The 23,996-nt window shown below is 42.5% G+C and overlaps 1 protein-coding gene across 6 annotated transcripts in view; it reads left to right on the forward strand.

Moving 5' to 3' along the window:
• The window catches only part of ppp2r3b (protein phosphatase 2, regulatory subunit B'', beta), a 130,708-nt gene that overhangs the window by 37,635 nt on the left and 69,077 nt on the right, over window positions 1-23,996 (forward strand). The window contains exon 1 of one of the 6 annotated variants that reach the window (XM_067985752.1): window positions 11,536-11,684. The exons of the other annotated variants lie outside the window; for them this stretch is intronic. Coding sequence (XP_067841853.1) covers window positions 11,553-11,684 — 132 coding nt within the window. The 5' untranslated portion in view covers window positions 11,536-11,552. Of the gene's footprint in view, window positions 1-11,535; window positions 11,685-23,996 lie in introns of those variants that run through there. 6 annotated transcript variants of the gene reach the window in all.

Below are 23,996 nucleotides of genomic sequence, written 5' to 3' on the forward strand. Positions count from 1 at the left end.
CTTTCTTAATAGCCATCTATGAGGCACTTTATTGAAAGCTTTCTGGCATTCAAAGTATATAATGTCTACTAAACGGCCTAAAAAAATGGTTGTTGGTACTCTTCCTGCTGTAAGCCTTTTTATCACTCCTATCGGTACTACAGTGCTTTTCCCAGCACTTTAACAACTGTCTCTGTAAAAGTTGTGGGTTATATAAAGTGCATGCAGCATGCTGAATAATCTAGATTTCTTTTTATAAAAAAAACATTTTTGACGGCGGTGGGGGGGGTTTACAACTTTAGATTTGCCAAAAATGCACAGCACCATAAAGTGCTACCTCTCTGTTATATAGAGGCTGAACCTTTTAGCTGTCATTGACTTAAATGTTGCCATTGCCACGGTTTTCTTGTGGCATTAAAATGAAATTTGAAGCTGTAGCAGATATCTCCTAACTTCTGAAAATGTACCAAAAGGCAGCAGCTGGTGTGATTGGATGCTCCTGCAGCCCCTGTCCTGGCAATGAGGAAATGTCATTCATGCACGCGGTGTAGTTCTGGAGGAAAGTAGTTAACTTGAGGTGGAAAAAGCTCCCCAAGCAAGCACAGTTTGCATATGCACAGTTCATAAAAGTTTAAATGTCTTACATTGCTGGAGAAGCACTCTACTAATAGCTGAGCAGCACTGCATGGTGTTGGGAAGAGTAGGATGTGGTAGCAACTTTTTACAAAATTGTGACCATTGGAATAACTATAAACAGGTTATAAAAGTTGGGGGTTTTTTCAGTCAGTTGAATGGCAAGGATGTAACAATTGACATGTAACCTCATAGATGCCAATAGATCAATCTTTGATATGTTTTTTTAAAAATCAGAACAGGATGAGCTCTGCCAAATGAGTGTACATGTCAGCCCTGGAAGAAGAGAGCAAGTAAACTTGGCCAAAGCACATTTTAAGGGTTAATATTTTTTGCTTTAAAAACAAAGACTTCCTCCCCACTTAATCCTTCTGCTAATCCTTTAAAGTCAAAGCCTCTTTGTCCCCTCTTCACTCATACATCTCACCTGATTTGAAGTTAAAATTTAATCTTTAGGTAGTTTACAATATATAAGCCGCTCACTTCCTATCTTCCATTTCTTGACTTATTTTTGAGTTATTGGATTCTCCACGTTCTTATCAATTGGAGTTCAATTAGTAATCGAGTCCCATGTGTTGTCCCATGACTCCTAATTCAGGTGTTTTTTTTAATGTCACATTGAGCAGAACACTGGTTCAGTATCTGTTAGGGTTTTTGGGTTCCCAGTTGTGCTACATAATTGTTTTCTCCAATACACTGAAAGGAGTGTGATAACTATATGAACCTTATCCTAACCAAACAATTAAGAGAAAGAACGTGCATTTATTTAGTGTCTGTCACGTCCTCGGGCCATCCCAAAGCGCTTCACAGCCAATGTGGTACTTTCGAAGTATAGTCACTTTGGAATGTAGGGAAATATGACAGCAAATTTGTGCACAGCAAGGTCCCACAAACAGCAATGAAGAAGTGACCAGATAATCTGTTTTAGTAGTGTTGCCTGAGGGATAAATATTGGCCAGGACTCGGAGATTGCTTCAGTTTTTCTTTGAATAGTACCATGGGATCTCTTGCGTCCACCTGAGAGGGCTGACAGGGCCTTAGTTTAACGTCTCACCTGAAAGATTGCACCTCCGACAGTGCAACGCTCCCTCAGTACTGCACTGAAGTGTCAGCCAAGATTATGTGATCAAGTCTCTGGAATGGAGCTTGAACTCATCGCTTTTTGGCTTAGCGATGAGTTCTACACTGAGTCGAGGCTAACACCTAATTAGATCAACTGGATTATTTGAGAAATTTGCATATATGAGCCTTCCTAATTGTGGGACTTTGGAAATTATGGACAGCCCTGGAACACAAAGGAAGTCTGCACCATTCTCCCCACGCATCCTGTAGTTATCATTAGCTGAAATACCAGCTTTATTCAGTCATAGAGACAAAATGTGTACTTGTTCTGAACCTAACTCCTTATTTAGGTTACCTTTCATCTGCCTATATAACCTAACACTTACAGTCCCACTGAACATTGGCAATAGTAATCTATATGCACTTAGATAGTTTTATACTTAACTTTGTCCACCTATTGTCGTTAGTTTAGCTAGTAAAACACCTTTCTTGTAATTGTACAGCTTGATCTGATGAAAAAGGAAGGAAAAATTTAGTTACTTTTCTTCATTATCACAAGGGTGATCTATATAGATCAGCATTGCCAGATGAGTCTGCTGCTTCTGTTGCATATGGGCTGTGTGGGACTGCACTTGTGGGATTTGTGCTTCTGAAGAATTTTATTCCAGTCCAGCAGAGTTTGATCAGTTTCATGTGAGGGGACGGAGAAATAAAGGTTTTCATTTGAGCATTGTAGTTGGAGCCTTAGTATTTCTCCCCGTTTTTTTTTGACTGTTTCCTGCCCAACTGGACGGGAGAAGAGGACGTGAACAGGTAAATGTTAGATGGTGGCCGGGGGTTTCGGAGATCTGGGGGAAGGGGGTGGGGTGGTAGGAGATCATGGTGCGGGGGTTGCTGCAGGTAGGCTTGTGGGCCTGGGGGAAGCACTCCTGCTCCTCCGGGCCCACAAGCTGTGCTATAAAGGCACTTACTTGCTGTTTCGGGCCTTCTCACCTCCTGTCGCATGGAGTGAAGTAAAAGGCCCGGGAATCCCCCCCCCCCCCCCCCCCCCCATCTCCTGAGAGCGGGTTGGTTGCCCGCCCCTTGTTCCACCTCCGTTAAAAGCAGAAATGGGCCGGTTTTAGATTCTTAACATTTTTACTGCCCCCCCCCAACCCCAGCCCTCAACCCATCCGTTTTTCCCGAGTTAAAATCATGCCCATGATCTCAATTTATAAATCCCTTGTTTGGTCAATGGACTATAATTTCCAAGTAACATATATTCTCAAAGGCATTCAATTGCATATTCTCATAATACTTGTTAGTCAGACTATCATGTTGCTTGCCCTAATACTATGCTGATCTTGCATACTGTAATGTTCTAATTTAGGAAACGGTAGAATATTAGTGCATTCTGGAAGGGATTAGTTAAAAATACAAATTGCATCACACTGATGCAGCCCACAACAGCTGGTGTATATGTGTGCGTAACTATAGCATGAGCCATTGACAAATATAGCCAACATGTCTCATTTTGATTTTGTTTTACTGAATTAACTAAATATAATCCATTCACATGTTTAAAATTTACTTTTTAAAGAAACAGTTGCATGCAGGATCATAGAGATGTACTGTAGTTGGAATTTCATCACCAATAAACTTTCTTTGCCTTTAAAATGATATGGCCTCTTATACAGACTTTTGCTTTGTACTGTAGTGTATAATTCTAATTTTAAGAGTAAAGGAAGTGCCCATTTCTCTGCATTTAAGAAGAAACGTGTTTAGCTATTATTCTCTGATGTAGAAGAATAAATTTCTTCCTGAAAAGAGCTGGTTGATAATTGTGGTTTTGGTAATGATTTATGATTGGTACCCAGATATAAATTTAATCAGTCTCCAGTAGAAAGCTTGTAGGAAACTGATGACATTTTGCTAACATTCATTGAAATGACAAGCAATGATACAAGATTGAACTTCCTTAAGCCAGAACCTTTGACCAGGTGCCACATCAAAGGCTACTACACAAAATAAGAGCTCATGGTGTAGGGGGTAACATATTAGCATGGATAAAGGATTGGTTAGCTAACAGGAAACAGAGAGTAGGCATAAAATGGGTCATTTTCAGGTTGGCAAGATGTAACGAGTGGAGTGCCACAGGGATCAGTGCTTGGGCCTCAACTATTTACAATCTATATCAATGACTTGAATGAAGAGACCGAATGTATCGTTGCTAAATTTGCTGATGACACAAAAGTAGGTAGGAAAGTAAGTTGTGAAGAGGACATAAGGAGTCTGCAAAAGAATATCAATAGGTTAAGTGAGTGGGCAAAAATTTGGCAGATGGAGCATAATGTGGGAAAATGTGAACTTGTTCACTTTGGCAGGGGGAATAGAAAAGCAGTATATTATTTAAATGGAGAGAGATTGCAGAACTCTGAGGTACAGAGGGATCTGGGTGTCCTAGTACATGAATCACAAAAAGTTAGTATGCAGGTACAGCAAGCGATTTAAGAAGGCAAATGGAATGTTGTCATTTACTGCAAGGGGAATGAAATATAAAAGTAGAGATGTTTTGCTACAGTTGTACTGGGCATTGGTGAGACCACATCTAGAATACTGTGTGCAGTTTTGGTCTCCTTATTTAAGAAAGGACATAATTGCTTTGGAGGCTGTTCAGAGAAGGTTGACTCGACTGATTCCTGGGATGAGCGGGTTATCTTATGAGGATAGGTTGGACAAGTTGGGCCTGTATACACTGGAGTTTAGAAGAATGAGAGATGATCTTATTAAAACACATAAGATCCTGAGGGGACTTGAAGGGGTAGATGCTGAGAGGATGTTCCCCTTGTGGGAGAGACTAGAACTAGGGGACACACTTCTAAAAATAAGGGGTCTCCCATTTAAGACGGAGATGAGGAGAAATTTTTTCTCTGAGAGTCGTGAGTCTGGGGAACTCCCTTCCCCAGAGAACAGTGGAGGCAGGATCATTGAATATTTTTAAGGCTGAGTTAGATAAATTCCTGATTAACAAGGGAGTCAAAGCTTATAGTAGGTGGACGGGAAAGTAGGGTTGCGGTCACAATCAGATCAGCCATGATCTTATCAAATGGCAGAGCAGGCTCTCTGGGCCGAATGGCCTACTCCTGCTCTTAATTCGTATGTTCGTAAACTCAAATACTGACCACCAAAACCATTTATCTGAATGCCACATACCCAAACTGAAAAGTTATGCAAACCAGCTGGACCTCCCAATTTGCCCTGTGTATATAATTATTTAATCGTACCATGTATCCCTTTTCATGCTGAATTTAGTACAATGTAACACTGGAATTAATACATAGTCAGCATTGTCATTAGGATTTCAGTAAATTGTAATGGTGGGTGTGAGGAATTTTCATACTTGCAAATGACACAACTTGGAAGTGTAGTAAACAGTGAGGAGAATAGTAATAGATTTCAAGAGGACATAGACAGGCTGGTGGAATGGGTGGACACATGGCAGATGAAATTTAATGCAGAGAAGTATGAAATGATACATTTTGGCAAGAAGAATTAGAAGAGGCAATATAAACTAAATGGTACAATTCTAAAGGGGATATATGTGCACAAATCTTTGAAGGTGGCAGGACAGGTTGAGAAAGCAGTTAGAAAAGCATACGGGATCCCAGGCATTATAAGTAGAAGTATAGAGTACAATAGCAATGAAGTTATGTTGAATCTTTTATAAAACAATGGTCCGGCCACAACTGGACTATTGTGTCCAATTCTGGGCATCGCACTTTAGGAAGGATGTGAAGGCCTTAGAGAGGGTACAGATAAGATTTACTGGAATGGTTCCAGGGATGAGGGACTTCAGTCACATGGATAGACTGGAAAAGCTGGGGTTGCTCTCCTTAGAGCAGAGAAGGTTGAGAGGAGATTTGATAGAAGTGTTCAAAATCATGAAGGGTAAATCCTAAAGTAAATAAAGAAGAACTGTTCCCATTGGCAGAAGGGTCAAGAACCAGAAGACACAGATTTAAGGTGACTGTCAAAGGAACCAAAGGCGACCTGAGGAAGAACTTTTTTATGCAGTGAGTGGTTATGATCTGGAATGTGCTGCTTGAAAGGGTGGTGGAAGCAGATTCAATCGTGGCTTTCAAAAAGGAATTGGATAAATACTTGAATGGAAAAAATTTGCAGAGCTAAGGGGAAAGAGCAGGGGAATGAGACTAACTGGATTGTTCCTACAGAGAGCCGGCATGAGCTCAATGGGCCGAGTGGCGGCCTCCTGTGCTGTAACCATTCTATGATTCATTTGCAGTTATAGATTTTTGACTTTGCGTACTTAGGTTGTGTCTAAAGAGAGCATTTCAAGCTACAATACTAGGGTGAAGCATAAGTTTTTCGTTGATGGCAGAAAGAATTTGAGGTAATGAATTGAATGTTGCAAAATAAAGCATATTAGCTTGAGGAAACAAAAAGTTTTTTAAAAATTCAGATGCTGGAAATCTGAAACAAAAACAAAAACTACTGGTAACACTCAGCAGGTCAGCTAGTCAATCTGACAACAATTTACACCTGAAACATTAACTCATCTATTCTCTCCACAGATGCTGACTAAGCTGCTGAGTGTTTCCAGCATTTTCTGATAGTTTTGTGTCTTTATTTCCCTATAGATTATTAGTACAGATCTGCTAAATAAGTCCAGTCACAATACTGTAATTTACCAAGTTCTCTGAATAGGGGTGTTTCCTGAACTGTGGAGATAAATAGCATTTCACTGTTAAAAATAGCCAAATTTAGTTCTCTGCCCAAAGAAGCTTGTAGCTGTGTCCCAATCATTTTTCTGGGCCAAAAATCATTATCTTTCAGCACTTACTGGGTGTTTACGAAACCATCGTCATTACACTTTTTAAAAAAAAAAGTCCACCACAGCGATTTCTGCCTAATCAGGATACTGTCAGTGTTCTGGCATTTTTTAAACCCATGGGGATATTAATGAATAATGTTTTCTGTTGAAATTGACAATCAGTTGAATAACAGGTAGTCGTGTTAAGTTGTAAAGTGCCCCTCCACTAAAAATCGACAGTACTCAAAACCTTGGGGTTCTTTTATAATTTAAAATCTGTTTACTGCTTGAATTTTTATAATTGTAAACAATTTTACAACACCAAGTTATAGTCCAGAAATTTTATTTTAAATTCACAAGCTTTCGGAGGCTACCTCCTTCGTCAGGTGAACGATGTGAAAATGAAATCCTCGAGATGAAATCGCATTTATAATTCACAGAACAATGCTTGGTGAGTACAGACAGTTTTTTCAACTGCCCGTTGCCAAGGCAATCAGTGTGCAGACAGACAGGTGTTACCTGCCAGGTCTCACAGAATATACAAATCACCAAAAAAAAAACAACAAACAAAAAAAAAGAGATAGAGAGGTAGAAACATAGAAAAGACAGCAACTGACCCGTTATATTAAAAACAGATAACATTTGTTCGCTGGTGGGGTAACGTGTAGCGTGACATGAACCCAAGATCCCGGTTGAGGCCGTCCTCATGGGTGCGGAACTTGGCTATCAATTTCTGCTCGACGATTTTGCGTTGTCGTGTGTCTCGAAGGCCGCCTTGGAGTACGCTTACCCGAAGGTCGGTGGATGAATGTCCATGACTGCTGAAGTGTTCCCCGACTGGGAGGGAACCCTCCTGTTTGGCGATTGTTGCGCGGTGTCCGTTCATCCGTTGTCGCAGCGTCTGCATGGTCTCGCCAATGTACCATGCTCTGGGGCATCCTTTCCTGCAGCGTATGAGGTAGACAACGTTGGCCGAGTCACAGGAGTATGAACCATGCACCTGGTGGGTGGTGTCCTCTCGTGTGATGGTGGTATCTGTGTCGATGATCTGGCATGTCTTGCAGAGGTTACCGTGGCAGGGTTGTGTGGTGTCGTGGACGCTGTTCTCTTGAAAGCTAGGTAATTTGCTGCGAACGATGGTCTGTTTGAGGTTGGGTGGCTGTTTAAAGGCAAGTAGTGGAGGTGTGGGGATGGCCATAGCGAGGTGTTTGTCCTCATTGATGACATGTTGAAGGCTGCGGAGAACATGGCGTAGTTTCTCCGCTCCGGGGAAGTACTGGACGACAAAGGGTACTCTGTTGGTTGCGTCCCGTGTTAGTCTCCTGAGGAGGTCTATGCGATTTTTTGCTGTGGCCCGTCGGAACTGTCGATCGATGAGTCGAGCGTCATATCCCGTTTTTACTAGGGCGTCTTTCAGCGTCTGTAGGTGTCCATCGCGTTCCTCCTCGTCTGAGCAGACCCTGTGTATTCGCAGGGCCTGTCCATAGGGGATGGCCTCTTTGACGTGGTTAGGGTGGAAGCTGGAAAAGTGGAGCATCGTGAGGTTGTCCGTGGGCTTGCGGTAGAGTGAGGTGCTGAGGTGCCCGTCTTTGATGGAGATTCGTGTGTCCAAGAAAGAAACTGATTCTGAGGAGTAGTCCATGGTGAGCTTGATGGTGGGATGGAACTTGTTGATGTTATCGTGTAGTCTCTTTAGTGATTCCTTGCCGTGGGTCCATAGAAAGAAAATGTCGTCGATGTATCTGGTGTATAGTGTTGGTTGGAGGTCTTGTGCAGTGAAGAAGTCCTGCTCGAACTTGTGCATGAAAATGTTGGCGTATTGGGGTGCGAATTTGGTCCCCATGGCTGTTCCGTGTGTTTGGGTAAAGTACTGGTTATCGAAGGTGAAGACATTGTGATCCAGGATGAAGCGGATGAGTTGTAGGATGGCTTCCGGAGATTGGCTGTTGTTGGTGTTGAGTATTGATGCTGTCGCAGCGATGCCGTCATCGTGGGGGATACTGGTGTATAGTGCCGAGACGTCAACACCAACAACTGCACAAGACCTCCAACCAACACTATACACCAGATACATCGACGACATTTTCTTTCTATGGACCCACGGCAAGGAATCACTAAAGAGACTACACGATAACATCAACAAGTTCCATCCCACCATCAAGCTCACCATGGACTACTCCTCAGAATCAGTTTCTTTCTTGGACACACGAATCTCCATCAAAGACGGGCACCTCAGCACCTCACTCTACCGCAAGCCCACGGACAACCTCACGATGCTCCACTTTTCCAGCTTCCACCCTAACCACGTCAAAGAGGCCATCCCCTATGGACAGGCCCTGCGAATACACAGGGTCTGCTCAGATGAGGAGGAACGCGATGGACACCTACAGACGCTGAAAGACGCCCTAGTAAGAACGGGATATGACGCTCGACTCATCGATCGACAGTTCCGACGGGCCACAGCAAAAAATCGCATAGACCTCCTCAGGAGACTAACACGGGACGCAACCAACAGAGTACCCTTTGTCGTCCAGTACTTCCCCGGAGCGGAGAAACTACGCCATGTTCTCCGCAGCCTTCAACATGTCATCAATGAGGACAAACACCTCGCTATGGCCATCCCCACACCTCCACTACTCGCCTTTAAACAGCCACCCAACCTCAAACAGACCATCGTTCGCAGCAAATTACCTAGCTTTCAAGAGAACAGCGTCCACGACACCACACAACCCTGCCACGGTAACCTCTGCAAGACATGCCAGATCATCGACACAGATACCACCATCACACGAGAGGACACCACCCACCAGGTGCATGGTTCATACTCCTGTGACTCGGCCAACGTTGTCTACCTCATACGCTGCAGGAAAGGATGCCCCAGAGCATGGTACATTGGCGAGACCATACAGACGCTGCGACAACGGATGAACGGACACCGCGCAACAATCGCCAAACAGGAGGGTTCCCTCCCAGTCGGGGAACACTTCAGCAGTCATGGACATTCATCCACCGACCTTCGGGTAAGCGTACTCCAAGGCGGCCTTCGAGACACACGACAACGCAAAATCGTCGAGCAGAAATTGATAGCCAAGTTCCGCACCCATGAGGACGGCCTCAACCGGGATCTTGGGTTCATGTCACGCTACACGTTACCCCACCAGCGAACAAATGTTATCTGTTTTTAATATAACGGGTCAGTTGCTGTCTTTTCTATGTTTCTACCTCTCTATCTCTTTTTTTTTGTTTGTTGTTTTTTTTTGGTGATTTGTATATTCTGTGAGACCTGGCAGGTAACACCTGTCTGTCTGCACACTGATTGCCTTGGCAACGGGCAGTTGAAAAAACTGTCTGTACTCACCAAGCATTGTTCTGTGAATTATAAATGCGATTTCATCTCGAGGATTTCATTTTCACATCGTTCACCTGACGAAGGAGGTAGCCTCCGAAAGCTTGTGAATTTAAAATAAAATTGCTGGACTATAACTTGGTGTTGTAAAATTGTTTACAATTGTCAACCCCAGTCCATCACCGGCATCTCCACATCATGAATTTTTATAAACATTGAACTAGTGTGTTCATTAGTTATCATTGATGGCCATGCAAGAGCTTTTAAAACATGTACAGTAGGGTAATTTTATATATAAACTGTCATTTATCCTATATACTGCCTTGGCATATTTTGGCCTGAAAGATAGGTGGGGAGTAGTGGCCTTCTGGTTTTGCTTCACTGGATAAAGATCCAGCTTGGTCAGTAGCTGACAGTGTGGTTACAATATGATGACCTTTTCCGTTTTTGCACACTTGCGGAGTTGTTATCATTGTGGTTCTGAATTTTATATATGAGGCATTGAATTTAAAAGCAAGGAAGTGATGTTGAATTTGTACAAGATATTGAAATAATGAAATGTGCCTTTCCATTTTTTAGTTTAAATTCTTCTGCTGCGAGATAGCTCATCTCTGCTGTGGTAGCATTTGGCTACTAATATTGGCTCAATGCCTCGGAGCAAGGTCGGGGGGGGGGGGGGGTAGGGAAATCAGCTAGAGCTTCCCCATCTGATTTGCTACTCTGACACATGGGATCTAACAGCTATTCTACTGCAACTGTTACGTATCACAGAACACATATGGGCTAATTTATTGAATTGGTTGAGGTTACTAGATCCACAGTAATTTTTACAATTATGATTTGCCTATCTCTTGCAGCAAATTTAGTATGACATTTGAAATGTTAAAACATTCTATTGGCATATTCTGCTTTAAATCATAAAATACCATATCAGGCTGGGCAGTTAAACTGAAAAAGTAAAGCAACAAAAAGGTGACTGAGCATTGGGACTTGCTTTCTTGTCTTGCATGTGAATTTGCTATAAAGTAGACATTGTGACCATAAAGAAAACTGTCAGCCCTGGACTACTAAAACTGTAATTAACAGGTGGTCTATTGCTGTAATTAACAGATAATCTATTGATAACCCGAATGACGCAGTTGCAACTCTCCGCTAACGTGCTGGAGGCCACTTTTAGAGGGTGAATCAGCAAGGCAAGTGAAGCTTGTTTGATTGACCTGACTGAACGATTGGCCCACAGCTGGAAATTTCAGTCAATCGAGCTACCCTCTGTAGTCTGTAACTGAAGGAAAGTGGCCGAAAGAAGCTGCTATGAAAGCTGAGCTTCTGAGCATTCTTTTACATCCCTGTAGTTTTTGGCTGGATTGATTGTCGCTTGTGTCTGCACGACTGGGTCCCAAACAACAGGTTTGTTTCTTTTCATAACCACCCATTAAGTCTTTGGAATGTGGGCTGCAAAAAGGGCAGGCCCCAAAGTGACTTTCCAGTATCAGTACTTCGCCTAAGCCAAGATCCCTGTGATGTATGGAACAGTATGTTAAGCCTACTCTGAGTATCGCAGCACAGAATCACAGATGGTGGTGTGAGTTCAAGAGTGGATTTGATAAAACTGCAAGGGAGCTGTTTTTCTGTAGCCACAGTTCATAGCTTGTTTTTATCTGGATTTTTTTTTTCAAAATACTCTTTCCAATCTGAGTCTGTATACTCATCCTATCCTTGACAATGATGATAAAGGACACTTCACTGCGCCAAGATCCAGACCTCAGGAAAGAATTGGCTTTGCTGGCCCGGGGATGTGACCTTGTCTTTCCATCAAGATTCAAGAAGAGGCTGAAGGCTTTTCAGCAAGTGCAGGTTGTGCTGTGTTTCCACCAATTTAATTTTAAGGCATAGGAAGACTATGGTGTGACTTTATAATTCACATATTGTATTTACAGTGACTCAGGACTTGATCGTAAACTGTATATTTGAGGCAAAAGTGAGTGACTTGGTTTAATTGCTTAATAAAAATTAGCAACCTTGTTTGTCAGTAAGCCGATAATTGCATTAAAAGAGTAAATTATTGTATAAAATTGATAAAAGGTATTCAATTATCAAATTTATTTTGTATTCTCAGTGAAAGTAATTCAATAGAAATAAAATTTTGACTTGATATGGAAGGTAAATTTCAGCAAAAAAAGTGTTCCTGCATTGTGATATTAAACTTTGTAAATGGCCACAAGGAAGATTTTTAATTGCAAGGTATATTGGAAAAAAAAGGAAGGTAAGCAAAGGGATCTCTGATGAACCTGTGGGAAATTATAGGAATTTAGAAAGCTGTGGAGTCAATAAATGCCTGCATAAGCTACATTTACTATTTTTGTTTTCTCCTGCCTTCCCCTCCCCTCCTTGTAATTCTTGGCCCTCTCGCTCAGCAAGTTCCTAATCTTGGTCTCATCATGTGGGAAATTGCAACCTTGAAACCATATCCAACTTCACAGTGCATTGTAGTAGTCACAAGCTGCATCACTGTTCATCGTTGTTTTCTAATGACTATCTCCTTTTTAATTGACAAGCTAAGAATTCTGTTCTGTATGTCACTGTATTTGAGTCTTTTAAACTGGCTGATTTCTTACTTGGCTATAACTGGGGACTCCAATGATCCATTGCTTCCATTTTGAGATATTTCTTCGATCTTTCTGCATTCAGTTTACTGCAGTCTCCTTTTGTAGAGAAGAAAAGTCTTAAACACATCATTCTTTATTAACATATTTACATGGCTGGGAAAGCTGCAGTGAGTGATTCAAAAGGAAGTGGTAGCTCTAGCTCACTGCCACCTCACTCGATCTTCCCACTGCCTGAATGTTGTCAGACTGCTTGACCAACATCCAGTCTTGGATGAGACGAAATTTTCACCAATTAAACATTGTGAAGACCAAAGCAATAGTTTCCGGCACCTGCCACAATCTTCATTCCCTATCCACCGGTTCCAGCCCCCTCCCTGGACCCCCCTCTTAGGTTGAACCAGACTGTTTGCAACCTCGGCGTCCTATTTGACCCTGGGTTGAGCTTCCGACCCTATGCCTTCTCCATCACGAAGACCGCCTCTGTAACATCACCCATCTCTGCCCCTGCCTCAGCCCATCTGCTGCTGAAACCCTCATCCATGCTTTTGTTACCTTCAGGCTCAACTATTCCAATGCTCTCCTGGCTGGCCTCCCATCTTCCACCATCCATAAACTTGAGCTCATTCAAAACTCTGCTGCCCATCGTCCCTGTGCCTGCTGACCTACATTAGCTCCCAGTCCACCAATGCCTCGATTTTAAAATTCTCATCCTCTGGTCCAAATCCCTCCGTTTCAGCTCTGTAACCTACTCCAGCCGTACAATCCCCTGAGAACTGTGCATTCCTCCAACCATGGCCTCTTGTGCAACCCCCACTGCCTTCACCTCACCATTGGCGGCCGTGCCTTCAGCTGTTGAGACCCAAACTCAGGAATTCCCTCCGAAAATCTCTCTTTCTCTCTCTCTCTCTTTTTCTCTCTCTCTCTCCTCTTTAGCTCGTCAATTTTTGTCTGACTAAGCACCTTCTATGAAATTACTGAAAGTCTACAGCACAGAAACAGGCCATTCGGCCCAACTGGTTTATGTGCCACATGAGCCTCCTCTTACCTCTCTTCATCTCACCCTATCAGCTTTTCCTTCTATTCCTTTCTACCTCATGTACTTATTTAGCTTCCCCTTAAATGCATCTACGCTATTCATAGAATAGAATCATAGAAGTTTACAACATGGAAACTGGCCCTTCGGCCCAACATGTCCATATCGCCCAGTTTATACCACTCAGCTAGTCCCAATTGCCTGCACTTGGCCCATATCCCTCTAAACCCATCTTACCCATGTAACTGTCCAAATGCTTTTTAAAAGACAAAATTGTACCCGCCTCTACTACTGCCTCTGGCAGCTCGTTCCAGACACTCACCACCCTTTAAGTGAAAAAATTGCCCCTCTGGACCCTTTTGTATCTCTCCCCTCTCACCTTAAATCTATGCCCCCTCGTTATAGACTCCCCTAGCTTTGGGAAAAGATTTTGACTATCTACCTTATCTATGCCCCTCATTATTTTATAGACTTCTATAAGATCACCCCGAAACCTCCTACTCTCCAGGGAAAAAAGTCTCAGTCTATCCAACCTCTCCCTATAAGTCAAACCATCAAGTCCCGGTACCATCCTAGTAAATCTTTTCTGCACTCTTTCTAGTTTAATAATATCCTTTCTATAATAGGGTGACCAGAACTGTACACAGTATTCCAAGTGTGGCCTTACTAATGTCTTGTACATCTTCAACAAGACATCCCAACTCCTGTATTCAATGTTCTGACCAATGAATCCAAGCATGCTGAATGCCTTCTTCACCACCCTATCCACCTGTGACTCCACTTTCAAGGAGCTATGAACCTGTACTCCTAGATCTCTTTGTTCTATAACTCTCCCCAACGCCCTACCATTAACGGAGTAGGTCCTGGCCCGATTCGATCTACCAAAATGCATCACCTCATATTTATCTAAATTAAACTCCATCTGCCATTCATCGGCCCACTGGCCCAATTTATCAAGATCCCGTTGCAATCCTGGATAACCTTCTTCACTGTCCACAATGCCACCAATCTTGGTGTCATCTGCAAACTTACTAACCATGCCTCCTAAATTCTCATCCAAATCATTAATATAAATAACAAATAACAGCGGACCCAGCACCGATCCCTGAGGCACACCGCTGGTCACAGGCCTCCAGTTTGAAACACAACCCTCTACAACCACCCTCTGTCTTCTGCCGTCAATCCAATTTTGTATCCAATTGGCTACCTCACCTTGGATCCCGTGAGATTTAACCTTATTTAACAACCTACCATGCGGTACCTTGTCAAAGGCTTTGCTAAAGTCCATGTAGACCACGTCTACTGCACAGCCCTCATCTATCATCTTGGTTTCCCCTTCAAAAAACTCAATCAAATTCGTGAGACATGATTTTCCTCTCACAAAACCATGCTGACTGTTCCTAATCAGTCCCTGCCTCTCCAAATGCCTGTAGATCCTGTCTCTCAGAATACCCTCTAACAACTTACCCACTACAGATGTCAGGCTCACTGGTCTGTAGTTTCCAGGCTTTTCCCTGCCGCCCTTCTTAAACAAAGGCACAACATTTGCTACCCTCCAATCTTCAGGCACCTCACCTGTAGCTGTCGATGATTCAAATATCTCTGCTAGGGGACCCGCAATTTCCTCCCTAACCTCCCATAACGTCCTGGGATACATTTCATCAGGTCCCGGAGATTTATCTATCTTGATGCGCGTTAATACTTCCAGCACCTCCCTCTCTGTAATATGTACACTCCACAAGACATCACTATTTATTTATTTCCCCAAGTTCCCTAACATCCATGCCTTTCTCAACTGTAAATACCGATGCGAAATAGTCATTTAGGATCTCACCCATCTCTCGTGGTTCCGCACATAGATGACCTTGTTGATCCTTAAGTGGCCCTACTCTCTCCCTAGTTACTCTTTTGCCCTTTATGTATTTGTAGAAGCTCTTTGGATTCTCCTTTGCCTTATCTGCCAAAGCAATCTCATGTCCCCTTTTTGCCCTCCTGATTTCTCTCTTAACTCTACTCCGGCAATCTCTATACTCTTCAAGGGATCCACTTGATCCCAGCTGCCTATGCATGTCATATGCCTCCTTCTTCTTTCTGACTATTCGCCTCAACTACTCCTTGTGGTAGCACATTCCACATTCTTATTCACTCTATGATGGTACAATGTGAAGCTCTCTATCCTCCTACTTCAACAGTGCAACTTATATCACTTTGTACATCATTTTCCAAGAGTGAAACTGTGCATTTGTGTTGTGGGGACATATCCACCAGGAACTAGAACGAAGCTGTCTGAATTAATTTCATATTGAAGCCTTGCATTGAATCAGAGCTAAAGTTGGTCCTAGGTCTTAGAGATAAAACAAGTGGACTAACCCCAAGGATTGACTTCTCAAAGCCGCTCCTTGCCGATCTCCGACTCCACTACGTCCATGCCTTTGGACTGCTCTAACAAAACTGCTTTGCCTTGCTATTCCTTTCCCTGTGATCAAAAGCATAATTCCCTATTGGATTTATTAGTGACTATCTTATATTTATGACCTAGTTTTGGACTCCCCCCCCCCCCCCCCCCCCCCCCCTCAAGTGGAAACATTTTCTCTACGTCTACCCTTATCAAACCCTTTCATAATCTTAAAGACCTCTATCGGGTCATCCCTCTTATCTAGAGAAAAGAGCGCCAGCCTGTTCAGCCTTTCCTGAAAAGTATATCCTCTCAGTTTTGGTATCGTCCTAGTGAATCTTTTTTGAACCTTCTCTAGTACCTCTTTATCCTTTTTATAATATGGAGACCAGAACTGTGCACAATACTCCAAATGTTAACCAAGGTTCTATACAAGTTTAACATAACTTCTCTGCTTTTCAATTAACATTCGCCTTGGGATGTTTTTCTACTTAAAGGCGCTATATAAATGTGAGTTTTTGTTATCATACAATATGAGAAATTGCATACACCAAGATATTCAGGTGGAGGAGGAAAAAAGACTAGGTCAGAAACAGCAAGAGAAATTTACATTTTTGTTTCCTTATGAAGTGGTTTGGTTTTGATTTCTCCCCTTCTGTTCAAACACTTTTAAAGAAAGACAAACCAACTTTAATTTAATCTTCATGGTGGTTCAGCAAGAACCTAAATGATAGTGAAGTAGTTGAATGATGTTTCTCATTCTTGCCTCCTGCACAGAGAATGAGCATTTTGGGTTTGCAATATGCTTAATGTGAGGGTTTTGTAGGTTGCATATTTGTAATAATCTAAAGGTATATCTATTAATATGGACTATAGTAGTGCAGTGGTGTGAACTGTTCCATTTTTCAGAGCAATTCAACTTGCCTTTTCTGTTTCTGATAGTTCACACAAAAATGATGATGCAAAACCTTGGTAACCATAAACAAACTTTGTTAGATTGCAAGCAGAAATTAACAAGCCTGGATACTAATGGCATTTTATTGTTCCACAAGGTTTTACTGAAACTTTTATGAAGTAAATTTCAGGATAGTAATCCAATCAAGGGTAGAATTTGTTTTGTACATTAATTGGTACTCATCCTTGTAAAAGTTTTGCAGTTGCTAAATTTATACTTGACCACCATATGATTTTTTTTCAACAAACTGCTCTTGCATGACCACCAGAACCAGACCATTGTTATATTACTTAAGTAGCAGAAATAGGGTACAAAAATATAATTTAAAATTTGACACATTGTTTTTGTTAGACTGTTCTCTGCCAGTCTGACCCCAAAGCTAGTAGGTCCTAGGCTTGCAATTTTTGATACTGAGGCAGTTCAAATTACCTCATAGTAAGGTTGTGAATTATTGAGAATAATGTTTTGAGAAATATGTTGATTGTTGTGAATTATGTTTTTCTTATTGGCTTGGAGTTTTTGAAAGTGATGCCAGAGGATGCAGGTCAGGGAAGGTATTAACTTATTAACTGAATTTGTGTAATAGGATGTAAAAGTACAATTGATCATATTCTTGGATATGTCCTTGTGTGTGATATTAATTTATTAACTTAATACTCACACATCAAATATTCATATAATCATTGGAAAATACAGTGACCATAGTACATTCATTAGATAGTTTGTTTGGAAGAACTACAACTTGTATTTACATAGCCAAACACTTCATGAAGTGGCCACTGAGCAGAGCAGACAAAGGAGGAATTTAGTGAAGTGAATTTAGCCGAAGAAGGTGGGCTTTTAGGATGCTCTTGAACGCAGGGAAGGGAGTAGCAAGGCAAAGCATTAAGGGATATGGGGCTAAGGTGGGTATATGGAGTTAGGTCACAGATCAGCCATGGGCTAAATGGCCTACTCCTGTACCTATCTTCCTATGTACCTATCGCAGTTTTGTTCGAGCATTCCAAAGGCACGGGCATAGTGGAGTCAGAGGCAGGCTAGAAGCGACTTTGAGAAGTCACTCTTTGGAGTTAATCCACTTTTTTATCTCTAAGATCCAGGAACAACTTTAGCTCTGATTCAATGCAAGACTTCAATGTGAAATTAATTCAGACAGCTTTGTTCCAGTTCCTGGTGGGTATGTGCCTGCAGCACAAATTCACAGTTTCACTCTTGGAGAGTGATGTACAAAGTGATATAAGTTGCACTGTTGAAGTAGGGAGATAGAGAGCTTCATGTTGTATTGGACAAGTTATGGCTGACTCTAGAATCATTGATGATGAGACTCGTGGAAATTTTCACCTTTTTGAGCACAGAAATTCACCCAACCAGAAAATTAACAGCAATAACATAAAGGGAAAGTAAATATTAAAACTGGATTGTCGCTCTAAACGTTTGAATGTGATGATCATTGACCCTTCATTGTAGATATTGTTGCACATTTTTATGTATTTGCACACAGGATGTGGATGATGCTGGCAAAGCTGCATTTTTTTAATTACCCTGATGAAAGTGATGGTAGGTGGTCTTCTCCTTGAACTGCTGATGGTGCTTCCATGATGGTGTTAGAAAGGGAATTCCAGGATTTTGGCTCAGCAATGATGCTGGAATGGTGATGTATATCCACGTCTGGGTTACGCGTGATTTGGACGTGTTGGTGTTTCCTTGATATTGTTGCTCTCGTCCTTCTTAGCAGAAATTGCAGGACTGAGAGGTGCTGTTGAAATAAGTTCGGTGAATTGCTATAGTACGTATTGCCAAAAGTAAGGGAGTGGACATTTGAGTCCACTGTCTGTGGCATGATCAAGCAGACTGCTTTGTTCGGCATACTTCGACATGATCCATCTCAGCCTCCTCCCGATATCCCCACCATCACAGAAGCCAGTCTTCAGCCAATTCGATTCGCTCCACATGATATCGAAACGGCTGAGTGCACTGGATACAACAAAGACTATGGGCCCCGACAACATCCCGGCTGAAGTCTTGTGCTCTAGCCAAACTTTTCCAGTACAGCTACAACACTGGTATCTACCCAACAATGTGGAAAATTGCCCAGGTATGTCCTGTCCACAAAAAGCAGGACAAATCCAATCCGGCCAATTACCGCTCCATCAGTCTACTCTCAATCATCAGCAAAGTGATGGAAGGTGTCGTTGACCGTGCTATCAAGCGGCACTTACTCACCAATCACCTGCTCACCGATGCTCAGTTTGGGTTCCGCCAGGACCGCTCTTCTCCAGACCTCATTACAGCCTTGGTCCAAACATGGACAAAAGAGCTGAATTCCAGAGGTGAGGTGACATCAGGGCAGCATTTGACCAAATGTAGGAGCCCTAGTAAAATTGAAGTCAATGGGAATCGGGGGGAAAACTCTCCAGTGGCTGGAGTCATACCTAGCACAAAGGAAGATGGTTGTGGTTGTTGGAGGCCAATCATCTCAGCCCCAGGACATTGCTGCAGGAGTTCCTCAGGGCAGTGTCGTAAGCCCAACCATCTTCAGCTGCTTCGTCAATGACCTTCCCTCCATCATAAGGTCAGAAATGGGGATGTTGGCTGACAATTGCACAGTGTTCAGTTCCATTTACAAGCTCTCAAATAATGAAGCAGTCTGTGCCCGCCTGCAGCAAGACCTGGACAACATTCAGGCTTGGGCTGATAAGTGGCAGGTAACATTTGCGCCAGACAAGTGCCAGGCAATGACCATCTCCAACAAGAGTCTAACCACCTCCACTTGACATTCAACGGCATTACCATCGCCGAATCCCCTACCATCAATATCCTGGGGGTCACCATTGACCAGAAACTTAGCTGGACCAGCCATATAAATACTCTGGCTACAAGAGCAAGTCAGAGGCTGGGTATTCTGCGCCATGTGACTCACCTCCTGACTCCCCAAAGCCTTTCCACCATCTACGAGGCACAAGTCAGGGTTGTGATGGAATACTCACCACTTGCCTGGATGAGTGCAGTTCCAACAACGTTCAAGAAGCTCAACACCATCCAGGACAAAGCAGCCCGCTTGATTGGCACCTCATCCACCACCCTAAACATTCACTCCCTTCACCACCGGTGCACTGTGGCTGCAGTGTGTACCATCCACAGGATGCACTGCAGCAACTCGCCAAGGCTTCTTCAACAGCACCTCCCAAACCCGCGACCTCTACCACCTAGAAGGACAAGGGCAGCAGGCACTTGGGAACTCCACCACCTGCACGTTCCCCTCCAAGTTTCACGCCATCCCTACTTGGAAATATATTGCCATTCCTTCGTCGCTGGGTCAAAATCCTGGAACTCCCTACCTAACAGCACTGTGGGAGAACCTTCAGCACATGGACTGCAGCGGTTCAAGAAGGCGGCTCATCACCACCTTCTCAAGGGCAATAAATGCTGGCCTTGCCAGCGATGTCCACATCCCATGAATGAATTAAAAAAACAACTTCTTGAGTATTGTTGCAGCTGCACCTGTCTAGGCAATTGGCGAATATTCCATCACTCTCCTGACTTGAGCTTTGGGAGACTTTGAGGGGTTAGAAGGTGAGCTACAGAGTACCCATCCTCTGCTCTACGCTTAGAATCTTAGAAAGGTTACAGCATGGAAAGAGGCCATTTGGCCCATTGAGTCCGTGCCGGCTCTATACAAGAGCAATCCAGCTAGTCCAACTCCCCCACCAATCCCCGTAGCCCTGCAATTTTTTTCCTTTCAAGTACTTATCTAGTTCCCTTTTTTGAAAGCCACTATTGAATCTGCCTCCACCACTCCCCCAGCAGTGCATTCCAGATCCTAATCACTTGCTGCTTTTTTTAAAAAAAAGTTTTTCCTCATGTCACCTTTTGGTTCTTTTGCCAATCACCTTAAATCTATGTCCTTTGATTCTTGACTCTTTCACCAATGGGGACAGTTTCTCTCTATCTATTCTATCTAGACCTTTCATGATTTTAAATACCTCTATCAAATCTTCCCTCCACCTTCTCTGTTCCATGAAGAACAACCCCAGCTTCTCCAATCTATCCATGTAATTAAAGTCCCTCATAACTGGAATCTAGTAAATCTTCTCTGTACCCTCGCTAAGGCCTTCACATCTTTCCTAAAGTGCGGTGCCCAGAACTGGACACAATACTCCAGCACTGTTGATATGGAGTGTCTTGGCTGTTCATTGTTTACCATGATAGCTGTACCTTCAAAAAGAAACAATTAAAAAGAGAATGAACACTTTCCCCTCCCTGGTATGATTTTAAAGGGTGTATCTGAATGATTTCAAGGTTCTTAATTTCATTTCAGCATTGAAGTGATTTAAGGTATCCATGCATAAATCCTGCAGTTTCCGATATCACTTTGAACCCCTTGATGTGATCACCACCTTTTAATTACCCTGGAGGATCAATAATTTTATATACTTTGTGTAAAATAATGAGCTATGATCATATCTGTGGGTTCAGGTTACAATAATATAATCAAACCTTTTGTTCATGGTTTATCATGAGCCGATGAACTAAATGATTGCCTTTCTGACCCCCCCCCCCCTCCCAAAGATAAGCCCCTGGCCTGTGCTGCCCGATTGCTTTTTTGGATCTTTATATGCAGGGAATGATGGGAGATATTGGAGCACCACAGTTAGTGTGTATGTAGAGTATCATTTGATTTACTGAACTGGCACAGATCTTAAACATTTGTTCACCACAAACCTTGCATGACATCACCTTTTCCCATCGTCACATACTAAATTGGAAAAACTATTTTGAGATGGCCTTTTTTGTTGTAACTCTAGACTTGGAATGTTGCATGTGTACAATTTTATAGAAATGTATTTAACCTTGTTACTTATTAATGCAATTGGAAGTTAATTTGTTCATTTAGTTGAGTTTAGTTTAAGAAGTATTAGCCTCCCACTTCCAAAGCCTCTAAGTAAGAATAGGCTTGAACTCAGATGCTCTTTGCTCATCAGCAGTCATTTAAGCCGCCTCACTTGCAGGAGCAAAAACTTGTTCCTGTTCAAAATGATACCTTGCCATAGTGGAATGTATATAATTCACTGCAAAATAAATAAAGCTTCCTACTCCCAGCATCTGTCAGTAACTATCAGCTGATGGACTTGAGAGCTGATATCAATTTGAGATTGAGCACTGCCTTCATCCATGGTTTTATAAATTTCTTAATTCAACATCGGAATTGCTGTATTACTGGTGTTTCAGCATTATTTTGTAAATTATATGCAAAAACAAAGACTTTTTTGTTACAAGAACGGAAAATGCTGGACACATTCAGCAAGTCAGTCAGCGTCTGTACATAGAACAATAATGTTTCAGGTGTAGACCGTTCTCCAGAATTAGAAAAAATTACAAATGAACAACATTTAAAAAGGAAAAGAATGAAGAGGAAAAAAATTCTCACGTGTGTGAAAGAGGGAGTAGAATGACTTGTGAAGTCTTAAATCAAGTGTGGACAGTTCATCAGAACTGGAAACTGGAGGCCTTAGTAACATTGGGAGTTTGCTATGGACAGCTCAGTGTTTACTAGCCTTTTCGCAACCATTTAACCTCAGATATTCTGGAATTTGTAAATCAAATCTGATTTGTGTGTAGATTTCAGTGCCACACAGCTGACCCCTGCACTATAATCCTTAGGAAACAAAGCTAAACTAACTACTTTTATAGGACTGAACAAAATGAAGGAAAAAAGAAAATCACAGGTAGATATCAAGAGTCAGGAATGCTGACTTCTGTAACAGATGCAATTATTGCATTTAATGGCCTGTTAATGCGTTTGATAGCCTGTGAATAGTTTTTTAAAAAGGCTCGAAGTGAGGAAGTGAAAAGATGCTAAACAACAAAAGGGCATGAAAGACGTACACAGAAAAGCACTCTAAAATGGAGAGGAACGAAATGGCAGGAGAAGTACACAAGAAAATGGACACAACAGCTAGAATCTGAAATTGCTCAAGTACATGTAGAGTGCTGAGTGCCTGAGAGTGAGGTGAGATACTCATAGAATCATAAGTTACACCACGGAAGGAGGCCATTTGGCCCATCAATTCCGTGCTGGCTCTATGCAAGAGCAATCTAGCTAGTCCCACTACTCCCCGCCCCCCACCACCCCGAATCCCCATATCCCTGCAAATTTTTTGCGTTCAAGTACTTATCCATTTTCCTTTTGAAAGCTGTGATTGAATCTGCCTCCACCCACCCCCCACCCCCGGCAGTGCATTCCAGATCCTAACCACTCACTGTGTAAAAAGGTTTTTCCTCATATCACCTTTGGTTCTTTTGCCAATCACCTTAAATCTATGTCCTCTGGTTCTGGACTCTTCTGCCAATGGGAACAGTTTTTCTCTATGTACTCTGTCTAGACCCTTCGTTATTTTGAATACCTCTATCAAATCTTCCCTGTTCCATGAAGAACAACCCCTGCTTCTCCAGTCTATCCATATAACTAAAGTCCCACATCCCTGGAATCATTCTAGTAAATCTCTTCTGCACTCTCTCTAAGGCCTTCACATCCTTCCTGAAGTGTGGTGCCCAGAAATGGACACAACGCTCCAGTTATGGCCGAAGCAGTGTTTCATAAAGGTTCATCATGACTTCCTTGCTTTTGTACTCTATGCCGCTATTTATAAAGTACAGTATCCCGTATGCTTTTTTAACCGCTTTCTCAAACTGCCCTGCCACCTTCAATGATTTGTGTACCTATACTCCCAGATCTCTCTGTTTCTGTACCCCTTTTAGAATTGTGCCCTTTAGTTTATATTGCCTTTCCTCATTCTTCCTACCGAAATGAATCACCTTGCATTTTTCTGCTTTAAATTTCATCTGCTACATGTCCGCCTGTGCCACCAGCCTGTCTATAGTCCTCTTGAAGTCTATCACTATCCTTCTCACGGTTCACTACACTTCCAAGTTTTGTGTCATCTGCTAGTTTGGAAATTGTGCCCTGTACACCCAAGTCTAAGTCATTAATATATATCAAGAAAAGCAGTGGTCCCAGCACTGACCCTTGGGGAACACCTCTGTGCACCTCCCTCCAGTCCAAAAAACAACCGTTCCCCACTACTCTCTGTTTCCTGTTACTTATCCATGCTGCTACTGCCCCTTTTATTCTGTGGGCTTCAATCTTGATGACAAGCCTATTATGCGGCACTTTATC

Source organism: Heptranchias perlo, chromosome 6 (genome assembly GCF_035084215.1).
Source record: "Heptranchias perlo isolate sHepPer1 chromosome 6, sHepPer1.hap1, whole genome shotgun sequence".
Classification (NCBI taxonomy): Eukaryota; Metazoa; Chordata; class Chondrichthyes; order Hexanchiformes; family Hexanchidae; genus Heptranchias; species Heptranchias perlo.